This window comes from Anarhichas minor, unplaced genomic scaffold (genome assembly GCF_050575085.1).
Source record: "Anarhichas minor isolate MPS153535 unplaced genomic scaffold, ASM5057508v1 ptg000023l, whole genome shotgun sequence".
NCBI lineage: Eukaryota > Metazoa > Chordata > Actinopteri > Perciformes > Anarhichadidae > Anarhichas > Anarhichas minor.
Window position 1 is genome coordinate 2,271,695 of NW_027466469.1, and position 24,508 is coordinate 2,296,202.

At 44.3% G+C, this 24,508-nt stretch overlaps 1 protein-coding gene across 1 annotated transcript in view; it reads right to left on the reverse strand.

Annotated features, from left to right (window-relative positions):
• Nucleotides 1-286: 286 nt before the first annotated feature.
• The window catches only part of LOC142955486 (plexin-A2-like), a 59,556-nt gene continuing 35,334 nt past the window's right edge, over nt 287-24,508 (reverse strand). The window contains exons 12-31 of the mRNA XM_076097021.1: nt 23,950-24,101; nt 22,130-22,247; nt 21,717-21,853; nt 21,007-21,174; nt 18,883-18,976; nt 15,969-16,208; nt 14,651-14,794; nt 13,930-14,164; nt 13,307-13,449; nt 11,922-12,190; nt 9,381-9,447; nt 8,862-9,008; nt 7,342-7,501; nt 6,504-6,607; nt 4,835-4,931; nt 4,048-4,247; nt 3,606-3,775; nt 3,069-3,281; nt 2,207-2,357; nt 287-382 (exon numbers count right to left, since the gene is read on the reverse strand). Coding sequence (XP_075953136.1) covers nt 287-382; nt 2,207-2,357; nt 3,069-3,281; nt 3,606-3,775; nt 4,048-4,247; nt 4,835-4,931; nt 6,504-6,607; nt 7,342-7,501; nt 8,862-9,008; nt 9,381-9,447; nt 11,922-12,190; nt 13,307-13,449; nt 13,930-14,164; nt 14,651-14,794; nt 15,969-16,208; nt 18,883-18,976; nt 21,007-21,174; nt 21,717-21,853; nt 22,130-22,247; nt 23,950-24,101 — 3,105 coding nt within the window. The remainder of the gene's footprint in view (nt 383-2,206; nt 2,358-3,068; nt 3,282-3,605; nt 3,776-4,047; nt 4,248-4,834; nt 4,932-6,503; nt 6,608-7,341; nt 7,502-8,861; nt 9,009-9,380; nt 9,448-11,921; nt 12,191-13,306; nt 13,450-13,929; nt 14,165-14,650; nt 14,795-15,968; nt 16,209-18,882; nt 18,977-21,006; nt 21,175-21,716; nt 21,854-22,129; nt 22,248-23,949; nt 24,102-24,508) is intronic.

Sequence of the window (24,508 nt, forward strand, 5' to 3'; positions counted from 1 at the left end):
ATGTATTGTCAGTTTGTTTATACAGTAGGTCCATTAGGTGTCTGTGTACAGCTGTGTGTGTGTGTGTGTGTGTGTGCGTACATAATATGTGTGTTCACGTGGATATCTGAGTGCCACGCGTGTTGCAGATGGGTTCATAACACATCTGTTATAGTACGTTACAGTGTGTGTGTGTGTGTGTGTGTGTGATGTTTAGTTATGTATATATGTAGTGTGTGTGTGTGTGTGTGTGTGTGTGTGTGTGTGTGATGTTTAGTTATGTATATATGTAGTGTGTGTGTGTGCCTCAGCTCTCTATAGACATGGCTAAGATGATCTGCTCCATTTTATACGCCAACTTCTGCTTCTGGGCCTGTTCATCCTGCTCCAGTGCCTCGATGATCTAATACACAAACACACACACACACACACACACACACACACACATACACACACACACACACACATACACACACACACACACACACACACACACACACACACACACACACACACACACACACACACACATACACACACACACACACACACACACAAACAGAAACACACAAGTGCACAAACTGTGAAACCGAGAACATGTGGCTTATCGTTGGTCAGCTATGGGAATCATACAAATATTCACATACACAAATACAGATCTGCAACACCGACCGCTTCTACTGGTATTTCTATTTTGATGATTAAATATATTGAACGTTTTACTGCGTTTGGTTAAAGGGGACAGATCATGCTCCTTTTTTAGGTTCATACTTGTATTTTGGCTTTCTACTAGAACATGTTTATATGCTTTAATGTTGAAAAAAATACTTATCTTTTCTCATACTGTCTGTCTGAATAGACCTGTATGAAACGCTCTATTTTAGCTGGGGGTGGGTATATTCTAATAAGCCTGCATGTGACATATAAGGGAGACAAATCTGAATGGCTTGTTTAGTCACATGTTTTCTGATCCAGGCCGCCCACGAAAAACTGACTGGGTCGTCTTATTTCACAGTTTGTTGGTTGGTAGCAACTCCAGATACTCAAATGTGTGCGTACAAGCACCGAAGGTTTTTCATGATATGTCCACTATAGAGTTACATTTCTAAATTATTTTAACTGGTATCTTGCTTTAATCATCACTGATTTGCTTGATTAGAATTCAGTGCATATGTATGAACATCAGCATTATTACTAAAGCTTATCAGGGTAAGTTTTATATAATTATAAATTAAATAAATCAATATTTTTGGGTTTTGGACTCTTGGTGTCTTCAAATTGTGTGTGCAGTCAGTCACCTCGTGACTTCAGTTTTTTGTTGACATTTTATAAGCCAAAACCATCAATTGATTTGTTAAAGAATAAATCAACATATTAATTGACAATGGGCTAACATTAATGATATTTATCTGTCAATCTTTAAGGAGTAGGTAAACACCCTCTCAAAATCTTGTACAGGTGTACATTAAGGGTGTAGTTACTCCTCTGACCACAGCCAACCACACTCAGCAGTGATGCTGAGGTCAGCTTGGTGATAAGTTACGCTTTAAACATGCATTCATTTCTATTTTTTGCCACTTGGGGGCAGCACAACATTGACACGTGGTCACCTCATAAAGGGGTTATGGTGCACTCGATAGCAACCAATTGCGTATCTACACACCCAACAGACGCAGGGAAACATTGTCATTCATGAAGAGTTCTGTTCATGTCCATATAATTCATTTAAGTCCAATATTTGTTCTCCTTTTAGCTCCGGCTCCACCAACTCCTGGGGGGATTATCTGGTTCTTAACTGGCGAAATGCTCCGCTGTTGGTCACCAGCTAGCGGCTAACTTTGTCTGTCTGCTGTTTGGTGCAGCGTTCAGAGGGTTTATCCGAGCTTTTGAAGGGGCGGCTATAGAGTCGGGTGATAATTAGCTCCGCCAGGAGGATCATGCGATCGGTCAAGTGAGTGAGTGAGTGAGTACCTGCCTCTCCACCAGACACCTTTTTGTGCAAGATTGTATAAAATGTTGTACAACCGATTGCACCTTTCTAGTTCTCTGTGGATTCACCACTATGAGCAACACTTTTTACAGTACGCATAATCATTTTGTCTTTTGTTAGTATAAAAATAGCTGCTTTAATATATACATTTGAAAAAAGCAGGCTTCAGATGGCTAACCACACCAGCGGGACCTCTACAGCACATTCTCTATGTCGCAGTGTGTCGACCGGCCTCACCTCTTGGCTGTACTTGCTGACGTAAGCGTAGATCTCATGGAGGGCACTGAGCATGTTGAACTCACTAGAGTGAAGGCGGGCCTGTTCAGCCAGATAGGCATTCATATCCTGATCACTGATGGCAGGCAGGCGGTTGATGTCAGCGTAGTACCTGAGAGGAGACACACACACACACACACAATCTGTCAGAGTCAAGGGCACAGTCATGCATACCAGAGCTTTCCTCGTCACCTGGATTCAGTGTGTTGTTGTAAAAAGTCAGAGCACATCCATTGTTAAAGGAGCCAGTAACCCAGAGGTGTTATGGCAGTGAAATAAGGAAAAGTGTCTCTCATATGTTCAGTCTTTTAGTCACGTGACTTCAGACCACACCGGCACACAGTTCTTTCTTTTTTATATAAACAAATGAGTGTACTTGTGAAAACTTCCACTTGATTACACACTCATTCTGTTACTGCCAACCCTGTTAGAGCTACATGATTAATTGTACCACAATTTGCGTTCACAACTCTACGCCATCCTATTTTATACACAAGGATTCTGCCGCAAATGCATAGCAGGGAGGTCTGGTGCACCAAACCAAGCGCTCCTAATTCGTCCCCGCAGTAAGACAGGACGAGACTCTTTTTGCAAGGCTCTTTTAAAAAAACAAAAACCTTAAGCCAACACCAACAATAACCTTTAATATAACAAACCTAATCCGATGTAAACCTAATTCTATTCATAATAAAACAAATGTCAATTCTAACTTTCACCTAAAACATAAACCCTGATTCGTAACCGACACTGTGAAGAAGTGATGACAACCTAAGACACACACACACACACACACACACACACACACACACACACACACACACACCTTTCTACCCAGCTCTTGTAGTGCGGTATGTCCTTGGCGTAGAGTAGTTTGGTGGAGGGCGAGTCTTTGCCGAGACGATGTTCAGAAGTTGAGCAAGAGTCCATGAAGGTCTGGGCCACCACAGACAGACAGGCGTCCGTGATGCTGCTTTTATGGATGTCAAACACAAACTGGGGATTCTTGATCACATTTACCCAGAAGCGCAGGGGCAGGCTGCAGATAATGATAAAAAAAAAGAGCGAAAGTGAGACTGAAAGATCTACATGTTTTTAGACTTGTGTGCAAAACAGCAGGATTTCTTCAAGTAGATAAGGCGCTCTTTTTTTTTTCTCCTCTCGACCGATCCTGTAATGACTTTTCAAACTGTCTTTAGTTATGAGAACGAGATGAAGATGGAGTTTAGAAGACCATGTAATTAAGAGTTACAGATTGTGCCAGAGAATGATAATTAAGAAGTTCTTCAAAGAGCAGTAATGAGTACAAGTTTGGTAGAAAAGTGAGCTGTCTCAAGTCAGGCTCTCCCCCTCTCTCTCTCACCAGTTACTCTTCCAGGTGTGACGAACGTCCATGTCATGGATGCCGTGCATGTCGGCCTGCTCGTCCAGGAAGTCAAACATGTATTTGATTGCCAGAGGCAGGGCGGTGCCCCGACACACGGTGCTGAACAGGGTCTCGAACAGGTCGTCCACAAACTTCTGCAGTGTGCCCTGTGGAAAACAGTGCACAGAGTTGAGACTCGCGGCGCTTCTGCTTTGTAGTCTTTCCTCAAAATCCAAAGTGTCCAGCGTTCGACTGCATTAAAACTGTAACTTAATAAAGCAAAAATTGGCACTAGGTGTCCAAAATAGTTATTCAATCTAACTGGACTCTGCACCATTCTGAGTCACTTATTATCTTTAGTTTTTGTAGGGATCAGTCATCTAACTTTGAATGAATAAAAAAAAACATGTTTTTACTACGTGTGTGATATATTTTGCACCTTTGTTGCTAGCAGCCTCGTCAGGTAGATCTCAGACACCATCTTGCTGCCGCGCTCGCCCTCTTTCTGGTCCCCGTGGTCGTGGTTCTTGACTAGGTGCCAAACTTTGACCCCGCTCTCCAAGTCAGGGGTCAGCATGGGCACACGGGAGTGGGGGCTGTCCGGGCTGGTGGGCGTGGAGCGGAAGGGAACGTCCACGCCTGGATGGTATAAGAAAGTCTTTAGATGCGGTCTGTAAATGGAACACTTCTCATCTGATAACCAGTTTGTCAGACAACGGCTGGAAAGTCACATTTGTCTATCGGATCTGAGTTTAAGGCGGACTGTCTCTTTGCAATCTGCAAGTGAGCAGGTTGGACGTGTGTGTTCAGACTATATAATCATTTGCTGACATTATTTCAGCGGTTGTCATAGTAATGATGCAGACGTGCGCTCAATCACTAAAGGCATGTTTTTCTGTCTCGGCTCTGGTCCTCACTTTCTGTTTGATGTGTTGTATGTTTATTTTTTTTGAAATCTTTAAATCACTTTGAATCTAATATGAAAGATCAGTGTGAGCTGTATTTGAAGAGATGTGGTTTTCGGTCAGTAGTTAACAGAGTTCTGAAGCGATGAAACCAGATGAATATTCTCTAGACTCAGATTGCATCTCTTTGTTTAATGTGCCGTTTCACAGTGTCTGCTGCATGTGCTTTGCAACAGACTGATGAGTGACAGCAACAGATGGTGCAACACTGCAGAGAGCTGGATGAATATTAAGTATTTGTGTTTCTGAAACAGTACTGACCGTATCTGCTGATACTGCGTGGGAAGCTGGCTGAGGAAGGAATATTGAAAGAGGACATCTGTTTGGGCACCAAGGCCACCACGCAGCGCTCAGACACCTAGAAGACAAAGGTAAGGCCTGCCTATTATTTATTTTACGGGTTGGTGGCTGTAATTATGGCAGGCATTCATAAAGCTGTTTGTGAATACAAATCAAGGATTAATTATGATTCAGAGGTTTTTTGAATGGTCTTTAAAGGGCAGTTGATTCACAAGACTTATAATAAACGTATAAAGGACCGGACTTTAGTTCAAGTAAAACATTCCGTAGAAGTCGACAGTTGGAGACATCTTCCCTCGTCATCCCGCTGGAATATAGATGGCAGCGCATTGATCACAACAGCTTCAGCTTTAAGAGCAAACAGATCCATATATACTTCATATCGATAGACTTGCTCAAACTTCAAGGACTAAACATCAACCTTCAAACTAAAACTGGAATCGAGTAAGAAGATTTCATCAATTAAAAAGAAAGAAGAAATCCTCCTCGCAACGATACGATTCACTTGGGTGATGGTTGAATGCAGCCAAGGTTGAAGGAATTCAAATACAAGAAATACAAAAACTGAAAATGATGTATTTGTTGTGTGTCAATCCCTCTCTGACGTAGATTGAATGCATCGTGAAACGCTTGTTTGCTTGAATAGCTGACTGTTTTTTAAGTCAGAATGGCTAAGATGAAGCCCAGTGTGAGAGTCGCTCCTACACTTTTCTCCTTGCACTAGTTCCAGGTAAACACTGCGTACCGTCGATGTGCTTGGCAGACGCGGCGAGGTCGTCTGCAGCGTGAACAAACGCCACGCCGCTGTTCCACAAGAGCTACAAACGTGGCGAATACAAATCCATCTTAGCAACTGAACAAACATTTCCACACCTGGCCGAGGGATTTGTAATGAAAGAGCGAAATTGTTTATCTCCTGGACAGATAAGAGGGGAGTACATGCGTCCTTTGTCAAAAAACATCGCTTTTAGCACTGAAAATGCAGATTTCCTTTTGTCTTTTATTTCTGTCTTTTGTTCAAACAAAAGTCTGCTGCACTGAAATATTGGGCTGTGTGTGAGTGGTACAGTCGGCCCCGAAGCCGATTGTCGAGACAAACGTTTGACTGACAAAGGAACAGGATGACTCATCCGAGGTTGGTGACCTGTGTAGTCGTATTTATGAGCTGGAGAAAAGAAGAAGAAGAAAAAGATGTTGTGAAAGGCACGGCCCAAGTGCGTGTTCGGTTGACTAAGCGTGCTTGTGACCCTGGGGGTTGAGACACTGTTGGCTAGTGTGAGGTGAGAGATGTGAATATGAATGAGTAACGCTCTGTCCTTCAACGACAACATCCGCCGGTTGAAAAGATCCACGGTTTGTATGAGTGACATAGCTCCGCAAGCTTAGTATCTAAGCTGCAACTATCTTAATCATTTATTCATCTTTCAACTCTTGTGAATGTCTTTGGATTCTGGATTCTGTTGGTTTGACAACAGGAGCAATTTGAGTCTTTTCCCTTTTGCTCTGGGAGATCGTGACGGGCAGGTTCCCTCGGTTGGTGAAAACAATTGATGTATTACTAAGGAGACACTTTCATTGATAATGAACACAAGTGCTAGATGCAGTTCTAGCATTAATATCACGAACAGACCTGGTAGTGCATGAGTGTGTTGAGTCTCTTCCAGTCGCTCTCTATCTTGGTGGTGATGTCCTCGTCCTGCAGGACCACACGAGCCGTCCTGCCCTGCCGCCACTCTGAAGGAAAATACAATCAGCAGTGAACGCGTGACATAAGTCATGTCTGTTCCGAAATGTTTGCATCCCAAATCGCCTGACAGTTACATATTGTCTAATGTCCGTCACTTGTCTTGCGCTGTCCCCTTTTGCGCTGCAGGTGAGATCGTGTTATCCCTGTGTACTGTCTGAGCTCATTCTTCTAAAGAAAAGTTAAATGTCACCGAGACAACTTGCTGTGCGTTTCCACCCCCCCCCACCCCCCGACAGTCGAAGTGATTTCGATACCGCAAAACAAAACACGAATGACACAGCGTCTTCACAGAGATTTAAGAGACCCAAAGCAACAAGGAGGAACTGATCCTCTCCAAATCCCTTACATCCCTAACTACAAACCCAAAGCGGTATCAGCCACTAGCTACAAGGTATCTTATTTACTCCCTTTGAAGGTGTGTGTCAGCTGGATTTGTGCCCAGTCATTCAGTATCGGATGACACGTTGTGGGCGTAAGCTTAAGTGTAGGTGAGCTGTCAGTGAGGTTTACCGTCAGTGGCTCTGGTTAGGTTGTAAACAGTTTTTGGGGAGGATGTTGTCTTCTAGAAACTGATTTTGAGCCCTGTGTTGATGGCATACGTCTCCCGTGAAACAAGTACTCTAAGCTGTATTCCCCCCCCCCCCTGTCATTATTCCAATATTTCCAATTAGCATGATGGAAAGAGTCTTTCACAGTAGGATCGCACTCAAAGCGGCCTCACCGAGATCCATGTCTGCAGCCCGCGGTCGCTGTGAGTAGGGCATGTTCTTGTACACGGCATCCAGAATCTTCTCCTTCACCTGGGTAATGGTGTCACAGTTGAGCACCTTGACAGGGATTTCTGGGCTGTTCTCATTGTCTGGGTTCACACAGCTCAGCGTCTGGGGATCCAGGATATATAGAAAGAGAGAGAGAGAAGGAGAGGAGGGGGTGGAGGGGGGAGGTAAGAGAAAGAGGCAGAGAGAAAGGTGTTGCTTGCTCGGAAAGTCCTTTTATTACGTGCTTCTTCGCCAAACTGTCCTGGTGGAGAGGATCTTGGCCAGAAATGTAATTTCACATCTCCAGGATGTGGCTGTGCCGCTCCAGCAAGGGGCATTAAACAAGTAATGAGACACAGCCCTCTCAGACTCTCCGACATGGATATCAGAGAGGTGTCATCCTGTCGCTGGCTGGCTCTGCTTCTGAGCTACAGCCTGAGGGGGAACTCGTTCTGACGGGCCGGTGGAGGAACCCCGCCGGCTTGATTTTAATGGAAAGGTAAAAGTAAGAGGCTTGTTGTGTACACAGGTGGCCCTGCTGCATGACTCTTTAACGATTAACACCAGTCAGAACTCTGTGGACTTCTTAATTGTTTTTATCATTTAAAACGTATGTGTCTTCATTATGTCATTATTTCTACAGCAATAGAAGGAACCAGACTTGTCTCGTCAAAATTCATCAGGCCTAGAGAACCGTAAGGGCAAACGTTTGGAGATCAAATCATTTTACACTGCAGGGTGTGAGATCTCAAGGCATAGTATTTCAGTCACACAATGACCATTTGTGTATCAATTACTCATCCCGCGTTACCTCGAATTGTTGAAGAAAAAGCTGTTTTGTCTTGCATGCTTCCACGGTGAATGAAGAATTAAAAAAAAACTGAGAAAGGTCTTGACGAATTGAAGTAAACTGGAGGCCGCGTTTAACGCCAGCAAAACTGCATCAACACATCCGTTTACAAACTCTCACGTAACTTGTGAAGTCTCGTTTATCCAGTCGTGTGCTCACTACTTCCTACTACTCGGCCTGTGCATTGTCAATAAAATTGTACTAAAACACTTCTGCAAAAACAGTCTCATGCTTACGCGGGCGCACTACTCGTACAGTATTTTAAATAGAGCATGCGACTGGATAAATCCGACCCGGATTAAACTGCACGAGTTGTGTGAGAGTTTGTAAACAGATGTTCGTATATACTGTAGTTTTGCTGTTATTAATTGTGAGGACTGCAGAAACTTTGTCCATATCTCCTTAAGCTTGACGAGATATCTGGCTATATGCTCTATTGTTTTTCTCCACTGCCTGTCATGTTATTGAAACTATCCAAATATTCAAAGCATTCATAAAAATCCCCGCCCCGGCACATGCCACATTGCTGTGGATCTGTCAAGCCTCTTTGCCAAGAGATGTCGCAGAAATGGATACAAACTAAATTTTAGACATTTTTTAAATTTGTTTTTTATTGATGTCTTTATGACTCACCAGCGTCTTGTACTCAATCTGCTGTCGGATGAGCTTGTCCTCGCTGAGGGAATAGCGCGCCTCTCCGGTGATGGAGTCTATGGGTCCCTTCTCCATTTGCTGTTTGATGGCACAGAACAGCATGAAGAGCGGCTCGCCGGCACACTCCTTTTGTTTTTAGAAGGAGACGCCGGGGATTAGAGGGAAAGGTGGGAGAAAGGAAAATAAGACATTGGAAAGAAGTGAAGGCAAGGGAAAGCGATCTGTATTCATTAGCGCAGAGAACATAAGACTCAGCAACTAGAGCATGACACATCAACGCTCAATACAAACGGAGCTTTCTCTCCTTTTTGAATGGCAACGCTTGAGGTACGTTTGACCCCACGTTTAACCATTAATCAATACCACAGAGTTAAAATGACAGCTACCACAGCAGCCAATGTCAAAATCGATGCAAACTGTTTTAAGGAGCATCGTCACAGTGCATCACATTGACACCTGTAGCGATTAAGGCGCGAGAGAAATTTTTTTTTTTTTTACCTTGAGGAATTTGTGTAGCAAGAAGGCAAACCAATTTGTCAGCATCTTCTCCGCCACCGACTCTGTTCTGCAAGACAAGAAGAAAGCGCGCTCATTTGTTAGCGAGAGACGTCCCGCAGAGAGCCGGAGTGCTCTGATTATACTTTCATAATTCAAGACGAAGAAGAGCCCGACACTGTTGCGACCAAAAAAACATGACACGGAGAGTTTACGGAGAAATGCCATCCTCACACAGCCGCTCGGCCTCAAAGGACACACACTCTGATATACTGTAAAGTAAAGTGCTGCTGGCGCAGAACATATTTGGGTCATGACGTGATTGTGCAGATGCAACTTGGATTGTCCACTTCAAGTCCTTTCACTCTGTTTCTTCCTCGCTGTGTCTGCACTCAGTCCAGACGGGAGCGATTTCATGATTCACTGCCGTAAGTCCTTTAAATCATGGAGCAGGACCCTTAAAACGGCGTATAAGCTCTTTCTAATCTGAATCTGATCCAAAGCCTGCCGTTTTATTGTCACCGGTCTGTCTCCCTCTCCAACCTGCTGTCTCTCTCATTCCCTTTTTCGGGTCCTTACCTGCATTTGAACCCTAACCTGTATTGACTGGACTGTTGACGGCATCCCATTAAATTGCAGAGTGCTTCCGCAAGAGCAGCGCGTTGTGGGCTAACAAGCTCTTGTTGTACCAGCTCACCATGCAAACTCATCCTTATATTTAATGAGTGTGCTTCAGATTGAGAGAGCACTCTTTTTCAAAAAAGAAAAAAAAAAAAAACTCATGAAATATTCAGCAGGCCAGTCTCAGCGCTGGGAAAACAATCGGCAGATAACCAGAGATGGAGGAAGGAGGGAGAGAGGTGGGAGAAGGGAGGACTGGAGAGGTGAGGGGGGGGGGGGGGGGGGGCGTGAGCTACAGCTGAATGTTTTATGAGTGGCACACAGAAGATAAGTCAGACTGACAAGGACTCTGCCGCCGCTGCACTCGCTCTCACCCATTAGGTTCTCTTCCTCTGCCGGTCCCGCCCACTCTCTATCCCGTTTACCGCTCCTGTCTTTCACCTGTCTGCTCAGCCACCCTGTTTCTCAGACTCGGAGTGGCTGTTTCACGCCGCTGCACAAAACAAAAGCTGAACAGAGGTGGGCTCTCCATCGCTGGCCTAGTTACTCATCCGTCTCCAGTGCCGTAACTGGGCTGGAAAGAACAATGCACAAAGGAGCTTATCTTTGCCAAAGAGATAAGCAGCGCTGATCAGAACTGGACAGGTCTGCGACAGAAAAGGCCTGTAGTTTAAATCCTCTGACCACAGTGGGTAATGTGGACAGAACAGAGAACGTGAGGATGAATTTGGGTTCCTGGAATTCACCATGAACCTTTCTACATACATGACTTGTTAAAGTTCTTACCAATAGTGTGCTTTAACCTTCAAGTGAGTGTATTTAAAAGGTGCAAGATAAGGCCAGAATTTTAGTTCAAATGTTTAAATAAAAGAGAAAATGATCAACACCATGTGGAGACGTCAACAGTTTTGACGTCATGCCAAATACGTCAATGTATTGTGCTGCAGAGGTATCTACTGCCAGCCAGCCAGCGTCTTGTAATTCCACTTGTTCGTCGAGAGGCGATGGTGAGTCACTGTGGCATCCGGTCTGCCCTCAGTCCAGAGGACGAAGGAGTAGAGCTGCCCCGAGAGGTTGTCAATAATTAATCTACGGCTACGGTCCGTGTGCGTCTTGATGGATTGTTTATTGGATTAAATCCAGATACGTGAGACGACTCGCACCCTCGACTCTTCCTCACTGCCACCAGGGAGTAGAGCGTGCAGCAGCATAGCTATCCCCAGTCAGCAACTGGTTTGAATTCAGCCAGTGTAAACCCCAAACCAGAGGTCCTGATCCCTCTGCCAGCCCGCTGGGACTCCTCACACTGGAGTTTGTGCTGGCTTATTTCCAGTTGCTACAGCCGCTGTCCGTGTCCGAGTGCCGGCCGCTCTCCTCCCGGGGTGAAACGACCTTCTGGCCGCGGTGAGATGAAGATGAGGGTCGTTTTCTCGTTACCGCCACTTTGGATCAAATCCAATTAAGAAACTATAAAAAGCGTAACGGACCGTACAGCCACCGGTATACAGATGGCTACCGTTAACTATACGCGTGGAGATAATAAGATAGCAGTGTTATGTTGACTGGCTCTCAGAGATTCAGCAGTTTGGTTTAATGTTGAGTATCCTTGCCAGGAGGTTAGTTAGTAGTTGGCCTTATTAAATAACTGATGACAAATTCAGTAAATGTAGGTTATGGACCCAGTAGTAGAGGTGAAAAGCAGGTGGCTACATGTTACACATTGTACCTTTTTAAAAACAGTGATATCGCCATTTTCTCAGCAACTGTAACTATGATGCCTAAACCCGAGCGTCCTGACTGACATAACTTTAACTCTTTTGTTACTGAATATAACACAAAGGCATCTTTTACCAAAATGTACCGTATAAACAGCTTATTTGTAATGCAACTTCAAGCGACAGCGTAATACTACGGCCGGTTTACCTGCGGAGGAGTAGCTTGGGGTGGTTCTTGCTCTCCAGGTTACGTTCTATAAGATCGGAGAGCAGGTGTTTGAGGATGTCCGTGGCATACTCCAGCCGCCCCTGCAGAGCGGTCATGATGAGCGAGGCGACGTAGCCGCGGTCACGCATGGAGAAGGAGCGCTGCAGCTCCAGTGTGCGGATGAATGTCAGCAGGAAAACCTTGTTATTCACCAGCTGAGCAAACTGCTTCAAGGCCTTCTCCACATTCGCCTGTCCGCTCCCCGACACCTACACGCATCATGCATTTTTGCACACACACACACACACACACACAAAGACGCACATGCTCATTAGATAATGCCCACTCAAGGATGAGAAAAGTCATGACATAGATGGAGGAACATGAAGACAGAGTGAGCTGTACACAGATATTCTCATAAACGATCTCAAGGCAAGAAAAACAACCACTGGTGTAGCACATCCATCTCCACTTTTGATTCATATCTTCTAAATTCATCAAGAAGTTCATCAAGAAAAAGAATACTATAAGAAACTATGCTATTCTTTTTTTCAACAAGTAAAGGGCCTGTTATTTTGATGAAAAAGTCAGAATGTTTAAACTGCAATCAGAGAGGCTCTTTAGAAGAGAGCCCTTTTGAAATCATTGTGACCATAATAAGAGCTTGATTACACCAACTATAACAAAACCGGCCTCATTATGACCTGAAGTACCTGAGGATTTGTTCTACAAATAATGAAAAGGCAAATGGTTTATCATCAGAGTTTCTTCAAAATGAGTTGTAGAGTGCTTTATAATTAAACGCTTGAGGGCGAGACGATTATAAGAACAATCTCGGCTGTCGAAGAACATTTTTAAAACCCGGTTCTTTTGAATTTGAGAAAAGACGAGATGAAGATAAGGACCACAATCAGAAGAAAAGTAATGCTACCCAAGACCGGTACAAAGAAGCCAATGTGAGAATAATGCTTAGGGAATTTCTTGATTTCTTTGTACTACATAGTGAATCACGTTGTGCTATCCTGGAGTTTCTGATGACGAAAACAATCCTTGTGACATCAGATGTAGATCAATAATTAGTTTTTAATGCAAAACGCTAGGAGTCCGAGACCAAGAAAAGTTTGCCTCAAAATAGAACTCCTAATAAGATCTGCCTACACGCTCTTCCAGCTGGTGTGGACACCATTAAACAAACAGACCTCAAACCACAGTGAGGAGACTGACATTTGCTCACTCTGCTCTGTTTCGACAGCAGTTTGACAGCTCTTGCCAACGAGCCAAAATCAATCTAGTTTGGAGTATACTAGAGCCTTAAGGTCAAGGTGTCGGGAGAAATGGCAGAAACTGTACTGAGGTAGTGCAGCCCTGCTTCAGAGGCATCTTACCTCCAGCTCTCTGAGCACAGGGTGATCATCGATGCCGGGGAAGAGAACCCTCATGGCGTAAGTGCGATAATCCAGGAAGGGGATGCCAGCTCGGTCCAGATCGCTCGTTAACTCGTTGATGTCCGTCTGCAGCTCTGCAAAGGCTGCATGTGACGCAAAGGTGCGCGTTAAATGTTTTGCAGCGTCAATCTTTAGTAACCAAAGAAAGTATTTTTCCTTTCTCAACTGTTGTGGAACACTAAAATCAAGACAAATAGTTGTTGTGATATGATTGGGAAGCATTGCAGTTAATATAAAGAGTGTCACAAAATTTAAAAGCAGTATTTTGAGGACATTTTTAGATCTACACACACTGTAGTAATGTATCTTTCTGAATATATTTCATTTTGGGCTTGTGCGTTTTTGTTAAGGCATCTAAATAATGACCTTTCAATCATTCCCAAGCCAATAAACATGTATATAAGATAATAAACCTTCATTCAGATCAATCATTTTGTCAAACGAAGCCCTCACAAACATCAGTCAAAACATCGGTCCTCAACAGACGGCGCTATATTGCAACCGCAAATTTCACGTTCTTTTGGGCAGCGTGACTTTCGATGCCTCAGATCAGCCTCCCTCACCTTCCTTGCACTCGAGAGCCACTCTGGACTCCAGGTTGTCCATCTGCATCTGCAGGCGCTTCAGAGTGAGGTCGTTCTCATGTGACTTCCGTCTGTAGGCCAGCAGGACTATGACGACGACGATGAGGAGCAGCCCTCCTCCAGCTGTGATGCTGAAGATAGCAGGAAGGGTGAGCAGGCTGTCGGACCGGATGTGAACTTCTCCTGGGGAGATGTGGAGTCCTCCTACTTGGACCTGAATAATAATCATAATAATAATAATAATAATAATAATATTATTACAGGCCCAATATTTCATTGTCCTGAAAATGCTCCAAAAACAAAGCAAATCATGAATAGAAAGGCTGTCCTGGATTCAAAACATTGTTGCTGAAGTATTAAATTGGCAAATACAATTGAGATATGGACCATTTTCCTGAACAATTGCCTTTGAAGAAAACCGTTTTTTAAAAGTTCCAGGCACACCAGCTTTCGTTTTCACAGCTCTTTGCCTCATTGTTTGCAAGCGTGCCTGTCAATAATTCTGGAGCGCAATGTGCTGTAATTGGGAACCCACCAGACCATGAGTGACAGACAATGACAGAAAGCCAGCGAGTAACTGAAAGACTGCCGGTGACCCACAAACGCACAGTGATGCACAAACAAGCACTGACCTACACACCAGTGACCCGGATCCATGCAGACACACAGTCAGATGGACAGAAAACACTTTTAGACTGACCAGGACTTTGTGCTGCCCGGTGAGGTTTGGGGGCTCACAGAGTAGCTGAGTGTCGGACACGGTGAGAGAACAGGGCGTCTCTCCGATCAGCACCGTGTAATTCAGCCGGGCTCCACCGGATGCGGACGGCACAAGGTTACGTCCCTGCAACACAGTTACAGAAGCAATATACAAAACATCAGAACATGAAAATATATCATCATTGGGATCTCAACAAACGAAAGGTCTGGTCTAAGGCATCAGATGAGAACGTTGTTTTCAAATCGCATCTACTGTACAGTAACCAAAAGTAGTGTACATACCCCATTGGAATTTCTATGTTGTTTCTACAAAGTTTCTGTTTTGTAGCATCATTTCTTGCAGATTATGCGTATTTCATCTTAAACTGCATTGATTATTACCATGCGATATCGAGGCATTAGTATAATTACTGTAATCAACCCTCTTGGAGAGGACCGCCAGACAGTTTTTCAGTTCAGCAAAATGATTTCACCTAACAGAGGCAGATGCAAAGCAGTCTGCCATGCTGTTCCTCCACGGCAAACAGAGACAAAGGTGTGTACGTGGTGTAGAAGTGAAAGGTAGAGGGAAAGATCCATTCTAGAGACGGGACGCAAAGGAGGGAAATCATGGGAAATGCAGTTTTTTTCAGTCCACTATTGTTTTGTTTGTTTACAGCGTGTGTAGTAAAGCATTTAAATACATTTCAAGAATTTAGAAATATTATGTGTTGCAGATTATGTGATCAGATGTATTCAGGGCTGGAGGTACAGCAGTGAGGGCGGGGTATAGATGTCATTTGGTGTTTTCACACCTCCAAAAGGAAGTCAGCATTTTCTGCACGTTGTGGTTCGCTTTGCCCCATGCCTTGTATTTTAGACCTTGAGGCTTGCCGTCGACGGATCAAAAGCTATTGCACCAGGACACTAAAAAAAAAAAAAAATTGGCGGAATCATGGCCACTCGTACAGCTAGCACAACAAGTGGACGAGGAGTATATAAAATGCGCCCGTGCCTACCCTAAAAAGGTCATTAAAGGGGGAAGCGTTGACTAGCAGCGCGATGACGGTTGATAAGGTGTGAACAGATATAGGACTGAGGCCCCATCAGAGCTGAAGTGGGCCGGAAAGAGAACTGAGTCCAACTGACAATGCGAACACAAAAAAGGACTGAGTCACTTTAATGTTGGTCTACTTTTTGCTGTTTGAGTTTGGTTTGTTTAAAAAGGACTATATGTGAAAACATGTCACTGTCAGAATTTCCTCTCTGTCCATTGCAGGGAAATCAAAAAAGGAGAAAGAACCCATCGTCTGACGTACTTTGAGTATGATTGGAGCTCCGGGTTTCTGCTCCAGAACACCGGATAGACTGAGGGGCTCCAGGTACGGGTTGGGGTAGTAGACGAAGATGGTGTTGTTGTAAGTGAGCAGAGCTTGAACGTTGTTGAAGACGAAGCCGAACTCGTCCGCGTGTTTGATCGTCTCCTGGTCGGCGGTGTAGTCGGCCTTCAGAGACGGGGCGAAGCAGCTGATGGTGGTGGTGTTGAGCACTTTGCACACCTGGAGAAGAATCGATACGGTCAACGTCACACAGGTCACAGCACATACAGTACCCACGACCAGACCGAGTGTGAGACGTAGCACAGTATGGCAAATGTCTTTTGATAGCAAAGACATTTTAAACCCTCTAGTCATTGTTCATTTCACTTCATGTGAATAGTTTTTTAATAAGGCAATATATATATTGTACTCTTTGTAAATCTAGAAAGCACATTTGCTTCATAGATCTGAACAGATGCCTCGTTTCATGCCCATCTGCGGTGGAATTACTGTTGTCAGTCATTTCTTAACATCCAGATGTTGTGAATCTTTTGGAGCCTTTTAATCATAATCAACTTGTGTATGAACATAAATATACTGACGACCTCTGTGGTGTTAACCTATATAACCTTCAATATCTGTTGCAGTATTGCCTGTATATTTACGTCCTATCCATATGTTCTATGTCTGCTCTCGTGTTTTTGACCTTCTGTCTGTAAATGTATGACATCTGCTTTGCCCCGATGATAGAGCGCTGCAGGGACGATGTTATGTTGTAATACCAGCCCTGGAAGTTATCGTTGCACTTGTTCCCTCCACAAAAAGCCAATGGGATTTTTTTGTTTTCCCCAATTTGGATTATTGGACAAAATATAGTCTGTGGCAGACACAGGTTTATGATAATTACACGTTTTATTGAGCAAGATGATCTTCACTTTTACAATTTTTGAAGCGAAAAGCCAGAAGGCAGAAGTAAAAAGCTAACGTTAGGCTATAAACGAAAGACAACGAGGCTGCGATGGCATTTTCAAAGCTTCAAAATGCACATGAGGGGTATTTACTAAAGTATTTTATGTCATGGAACAAAATGATAAAATCACTAAAGCTTGTGTCAACCAGAGACCTTATTTCAGGCATCAAACCAAAAAAACATTTTAAAAAACCCATTAACTTCAAGACGAGGGCACCGAGTGCAAAGACGCTGACTCATTCCTGGGTTTTAGGACTCACTCCTGCATCAGTCTACAGTGCTGACACTAAAGGCATCCCAGAGTCCTTGGTCAAATGTTTTTATCTACCAGAAACTGTATTCCATATAAAGCCAATCACTCGCTCCCTTGGTGAGGTTAATATCACATTGTTAGTTATTGGTACTCTCTGGAATTGGCATGTGCTTTGTGTTTCCCTCAGCAATTCTTGAAAATCCTCCTCTAAATGAAGCAGACACGTTGAATTCCCCCAGCCTCAGGCCGGTTTTTTAAGCTTCAGTTTGTATCTAAGGTTTCACAGAAAGTTTATTTCAAGTCAATTAACCGCTTTTGTGAGTCAAAACATTTTTTAAGCAACTCCAGTGATGTTTTCGAGATATGTGCGATTAAAGCGACTGCCCTCATTACATTTGCCAATGACCCTCCTTTAGCAGCTGAAGCGGGTCAAAGTTCAGCTTTAATCCCTTCAGATCTCAGTACTGCCAGTGACACCGTAAAACATGCAGCTTTAATTGACTGGCTCAAATTCTGGGCTGGCATCATTAACGCACCATTTAATTAGCTCAGGGCAAACCGCTCACACACAGCATTGTCATCAGCACTTTCAGTGGCCTCATCATGGGCTTTCTTTCACATGCTTCCTCCTGAGCTTTATTATCTTTAGATATAGTGTTTATTTCCACAGCGTTGACAACAAATTAGATCTTTTCAATTTTCCAGGGTAGTTTAACCCAAGCTGACTTAAATATATAAGCATATTTATTGGTCTAGACAAAACCATTATCGCCTTGTCTCTTTTCTTTATTTCGCCATCAATGAACTCTGTCTTTAAAATGTCTACCTTACGCTGCTAGAAGCAAACACGCTCATCGTTCCATTTCTGTTATCTCTTCAGCGGTTACTAGAATGGATTTTTAAGAATATATGGATCTATTTCGAGGTCAAGCCAAAAGTTCCGCCCCAGAACTTTCGACCCCACTTCAGACGGTGTGCAGTCTCAAATCCTCAGGCAATTCCCTGACTGGTCCAGAGTTGAAAAATAAAGGGCTAAAGGTGACTGGACTGATGCCGCCGGGGCCCCGACACTCTGGAACAATCGATCACTTTGAAACGAAATGCCTGAGGAGCTCAGACGAGCAGAATCGGCACCATAAATCACCTCCCAAAACTGAGTTGTGTCAGTCTTTTTAAAATCTCATTTTAGAGTGAACTCCTCTTTATGCCACCTCTGTCTAACCCCTTTGTCTACGTATGGCTTCATTTTGACATTCACAGTGACGCTGACATTTTCCAAACTACGGCCTATTAGATTGTGTCCGCAGGATTTCCAGCTCTTTTTGGACAATTCGCTCTCCATCCTCCAGTCTGTTTGGTCCAGAGACCAGTTGTTTTTCCGACTCTGACTCACACTTTGGTAGTGCAGTAGGTAGATAATATTTCATACTCAAAACTAAACCAGCTCTAAACATCCTGTCCCCCTAAGATGTGTAAAACTAAAGAGGTTTGTGACTAAGGCTGTATAAATGCTTTACAAAGATGTCACCACGGATCAGCGTGTAAAAACAAAACCCCGGGCCCTGAATCTCCCTGTTTACGACTGTAGCAAACTGTCAATAAAGAACAACTTCACTGTGACATTTCCATCAGCTTGAGTAAGCAACGCCAATAAAAGTTGAGTGCAGTGTATTAGCAGTTGTCACACTCACATTGACGGATTCATGGCCGGCGTATTTGACTCTGACGCGTGGCTCCTGAACCACATCCAGGTTGGTCCCGGTCACCGTCAGTGTGGTGTGTCCGCTGTTTTGCAGGGAAGGAGAACGTTTTTCCATTAGTACCGAGAACTATTGGTCAAAAACACATGCACATACACATGCACATATGCAAGCGCTCCACCTCAGCTCCAGGTAGCCCGCATGTGAATGCGAGCTGCGATTCTCAATGATTTAATTGGTGTGACCACTGTGGAGAGAGCAATCTTTGCAAACCCCACGTTTTTTTCCAGAGCAACTGCATTAATGCAGGTTTGAGGAGGTATAGCTGGCGCGGCAGCTCGCTCTTTGTTATTGGACAGGAGAGCCAGATCAAACGGCAAACCAGCTGGCTGCTATTTTATATTCATCCATGACTGTGGGGCTGGCATGGCATGAATGCGGGTGCTGCTTGTTTACATATCTGCTCTAGATGTGATTAAAATAAACAACGCTCTCTCATCTCTGTGTAACCTGTGCTGCAGCGTGAGCTCAGAAACCCAAAGTATGGAAAAGCTCGAAAGTAGAGAAGCAGAGACAAAAGAGGCGGGGGGGGGGGGGGGGGAGAAATACAAGAGAGAAGTGATGAAAAAATGGCGTAAAAGAAGAACTGGCCAGCCTTGTCAGCCTGACGGAGTGCCAATCCTTCTCTTCTCACACTTCAAAGGGTACCTAAGCTTGTAGGGCCACATAGTGGGACAGCACATTCATGACGAGGGCTCTTGGTTGCAGCTCCACAAAGCTCCTCCTGTCACTAGGCTGAGGGCCAGGGTGGCTCTCTGAAGTCTAATCTGCAGGGACGTAGCGCCGGGTAATCCCACCCGCAACCAAATTAATTAAGTGCCGTCATTTATTTAGTTGGAATACAGGTGACGCACCTTTTTTTTTTAGCAGCGACAGAGAATTCACTCACTCTAATAGTGTCAGCCTCACACTCACTCGCATTAATATTTTAGTGAAATGTGGCATAACTAAAAGTGCTGTTTTTTAAACAAAGATTGTCGTTTGTTTAGATTAGTCAACCTTGCCAACCAACAGCCGTGATAGAACTGACAAGCACAACGCCTCAGTTCTTTGCATCACTCTCTCTGTAAACTCACAGATTGCCTGGCGCTGCTATAATCTGAACTGGGCAGGCCACCACATGAAGGCAGGATGGTTTTATTTATAACATTTGATTTCTAGTTGAAAAATTGAAGATTGACAGATAGTGTCCTTGGCTTTGCGTTGATCAGCTAACATTTACTTTCCTCTTATGTGCGTCACCCTTCGTTATTACATTACATTACAGTCATTTAGCAGACGCTTTTATCCAAAGCGACTTACAATTCAGAGTCTATCACATTTCTACACCGTAGGCACAGCTATGGGAGCAATTTTTGGGGTTAAGTGTCTTGCTCAAGGACACATCGACATGCGACTAGCGGAGCCGGAGTTCGAACCGCCGACCATCTGATTGAAAGACGGCCGTGTTATCCACTTAGCCACAATTGCTATTCCACGCTCATTATTAGAGTGAGTTAGCCACAATCGCCCCCATATACTTCCGTTATACTTCCTAGAGATAGATTTGCAACTTGTGCACACTGGATGGGCTGGGATTTGATGACAGCACGACCGTAACAATTAGAAATACAGTGAAAAAAAAAACAGCAAACAATTGCAATGTGGATGCAATGTGCATTCGCTAGTATTTATCATGCAATGTGAAGAGCAGCTCAAGCTCACGCTCACACCCACTTACAGTCTCACCAAGGGGCCGCGCTCATCAAATATGCAACATGCAAGCTGCAATTTAGCCAAACGAGATCACTTCCTCTCGCATTACTTGTCGAACCTTTCTCTAATCAAAAGTAACACCGTACTTGCAACCCATGAGCATGTGAGAGCTGACAAAGTTATCCACACGCCGTAAAGTTTGCGCGCCTGTGGACTGTGTGAGATAACACGATCACAATAAAAAACACTGGGAGGAGTTGCAAACTCCACACAGGAAGCTCCAGAGAATGAACCTCCATCCTCCCGAAGTACCATGCAGTGTACACATGCGTCTGTTATTTGTGTGTGTGTGTGCGTTACCTGGTGATGCTCCACAGGGGTTCAATGCGCTGGACTGTGGGGTCTTCTATGTACTCAAAGGCCAGACTCCCGGGAACTTTGGCCCGGTCGACGCTCAAACTGACCTGCACCGGTCCGGCTCTCGTCACGGACGGCGCAGAGAAGCACACGATCTCGGACACGGTCCGCCTGGTGGGGACACGGGAAGAGCGATTTACTCACGCCTTTCTGACTGTGACTCTGCCTCCTCGCTACTGCGGTGGCAGATCCCTGACTTCACGCAGTTATGAGCCCTGCACATTACCACTAGAGGAGACGATCCATTATAGTCTGTCCCGTCTCTTCCTCGTTACAGACACATTAGGGATGGAACACTGTAATTAGAAGGTGCTCTAGCTAATGGCTTCCTCGCCTCACCCTCCCGACTCCTACCATGTGAGGCATTTTGAACTTTTAAATAGATCGCTATAAATACACAGAGAACAAAACCCACCGCTGTGGGTTTCATCACCTCCTCACAAATCATTAAGACTTTTCATGCAACGCACGAACACTTAATTGTATCCAAAGTGTGCTTCTTTAAATAGAGTGGTCTCTCGCTGTGTTTCGTGGAGATTAGAGAAGGCTTAGTCTTTGATATTGTGTGGAGGAAGTCTCACTTCTGTGAATCTGGAGTCTAAAGGAATGTAAGGCGTAACGTAACATCGGGAAGTCGTGTTCTCATCACCCACCTGTACAGCTCACAGGTCTGATTGCCAAAGTACACGTTAACAGTGCTGCCAGCGCCCAGGTTCTCCCCGACAATGGTGACCTTGGTGCCCCCAGATTCAGGCCCTCTGCCTGGGGTCAGCGCCAGCATCGAAGGGGTCTGAGGAGAACCAAAATTCATTAATGATTCACACTCAACATAGATCAAACACAGATTACAGTGCTTCTTATTAATCGTCCACCGGCCTCGGCTAATTAACCTCTGTGGAACTCAAAAGTTAACATCAAAACTCTTTAAAAACAAAAAAGGTCGACAAATGAGCTTCTTTGGAGAATAAATGGTAATGAAGAATGACCCATGTTCATCACATGTTCATCCTAATTCATAGCTTCAGAACAAATGGACAAAGTGAATGTGTTTGAGTGCCAGAATCACCACAAAGGAGTAGAGCTGGGAGGACTGCGCTCGTAGTTCTGGTCTGCATTCGCCAACACACAGCTTAACGGGACCTGGAGCACTTCTTTTAGGAGCCGCAGCCATCTCGCACACAATCCTGTCCAGACAAAAGACACAAAGACACAAATGTTGGTCGGGAAAAAAACAAACAGTCATGCAACAGATCATGGTGCATACAAAGTAGTGGTGTAGCGGACCACTGTCGATCCGTACGGATTCACCCTCACGGTTCAGCACGCATGTGAACCACAGATTAATTACAGTTTAAGATTAACCATCACAGTGTGAAATACAGTCTTACTCGTAAAATGTAGTGTTGGTGAGAAACTTGAATAAATCCAGTTGTTTAAAGGAGATGTTTCCACAACAACATGAATAGTTATTAGAGATGAACTATGACCTCTGTACACTAACTCTAAGCAGCTTACAATACATCATTAAAACTACTAATGACAAGATTTGTTTTAATCCATAAATTATTGCATTATTATCCAATGTTATTTCCTAATCATTTAAATTGTGTTTTTATGAAGAGAATATACTATAAACTATAGATGATTATAACAAAGTAAAAGGATAACGTAGAATTTTGGATTGTTTAAACTGACTTCACAGCGGTTGAACTGTTTTTTGGGGCGGATGGAGCCTTGTAGACCAGCTGCTATAATCAAACAACAAAAGGATCTGTATATGCCATTATGGATCATCAAAAAGTTATATTTGCTCCTTTTTTTTCTTTTGTGCTGATCCGATTCGTGACTCTGATCCGTGACACGATCCCAACCGTGAGTTTTATGATCCATTGCACAGCTACATGCAAGTAATAACAAAAGCCAGGCAAACACACACACACACACACACGGCAGAATCACCGCACTGTATCACATCTGTTACGTATTGCACAGGGGGAAGGTGGCCTCTGCTGGCCGGTGTGATTGAGGCAGACTTTCATAGAAGTTGTGGGTCAATACAGAGGGTCGTCTTTCTTCCTAATGGGAAGCCTATAACAGCAATATAACTCAAATGATAAACTGCACCCCTCCCCGTCTTCAGCACGATTGCCACCCACCATTACCTCCGGTTGCCATGACAACATAGGGGTTTCTTCAATAAATCAGTATTGCCTGTCAGGTCAATAAGATGAAGTGTGCCGTGAATAAGTCATTATAGCAACTGACCCCATGCTGAAATTAATGGTGGTAACAGTTGTAATGCCATGTTTTAAAGCGCCGTGTGAACGGCCCCGCTACAATGAGACCTATGAATCGTCCTCGCCCATCCCTTCTATTCATAAATCACGGGAGTTTTCCAATTTTCTGCCGGCACGTTCTTTTCTTTTTCTCTCTATTTTTCTTTCTTCTTCTTTCTTTTTTTACAAGGATATAAATAAAGTCCCTGCAGCCTGAGCCCAATCGCATTACATGGCTGTGAGAGAAACACATGGCTAACATATTGTCCCTCCAGTCAGCGACATGCAGCGCATTTCAATTACAGCTGTGCCGACAGCCTCATAACGACAGCGACACAAAGACCGTCTCTTCCTTTGGCTCTGACTGCACCAGAGCAATGCAAAGCCCCCCCCCCCCCCACACAATCCTACAACCTGATGAGGCATCACTGGGCTCCAGCTTATTCACAGATTCTGCTAGTGCTGAGGGGAAAAAAATTGTGTGAGAGAGAGAAAGAGATTGTGTTTATTTTGTGTGTGTGTGTGTGTTTGCATCTGTACTGTATGTCTATGTACGGTACAGTATGAATCCATGCGTGTCTGGGCAGGGGAGGGGAGGAGTCTCTCTTACTGTTCTGCAGTGATGTATCCTTCCTCCTGTGGGATGCACTGCACACCCGCCACCTCCACGTTGCCCTCCAGCTCAGAGAAGGACAGACCCAGGTTCAGGCCCTGGATGGTGACCAGTGTGCCCCCCTCCAGAGGTCCCGCCACTGGACTCACCTACGTAGGAAGGAGCATAGACTGTATTTAAGAAGTAGACGTGACGTCATTGGTTTGTGGAGTGCTGTTTTGAAGCCTTGAGTTCTGCATTTTGCCAGTCGCCATCTCGGTTTCTGGCCGTCGCCATCTTGTTTTTTTGCAACCAGAAGTGACAGGAGAAGGTGGAGCTAAGTACAACCGAATGCTGAATAAGACATTTTTAAGCGATGATACAAATGATACAATTAACTTTCATGAATTGAAAACCCACTGTCGACAAAAACGCGGACAACGCCGTGGTATCAACCTGTCAATCACAAGGTTTCTCATAGACTTCTATACAACCAGAGGAGTCGCCCCCTGACGGTCATTAGAAAGAATGCAAGATTAAGGCACTTCTGCATTGGCTTCACTTTTCAAATAACACC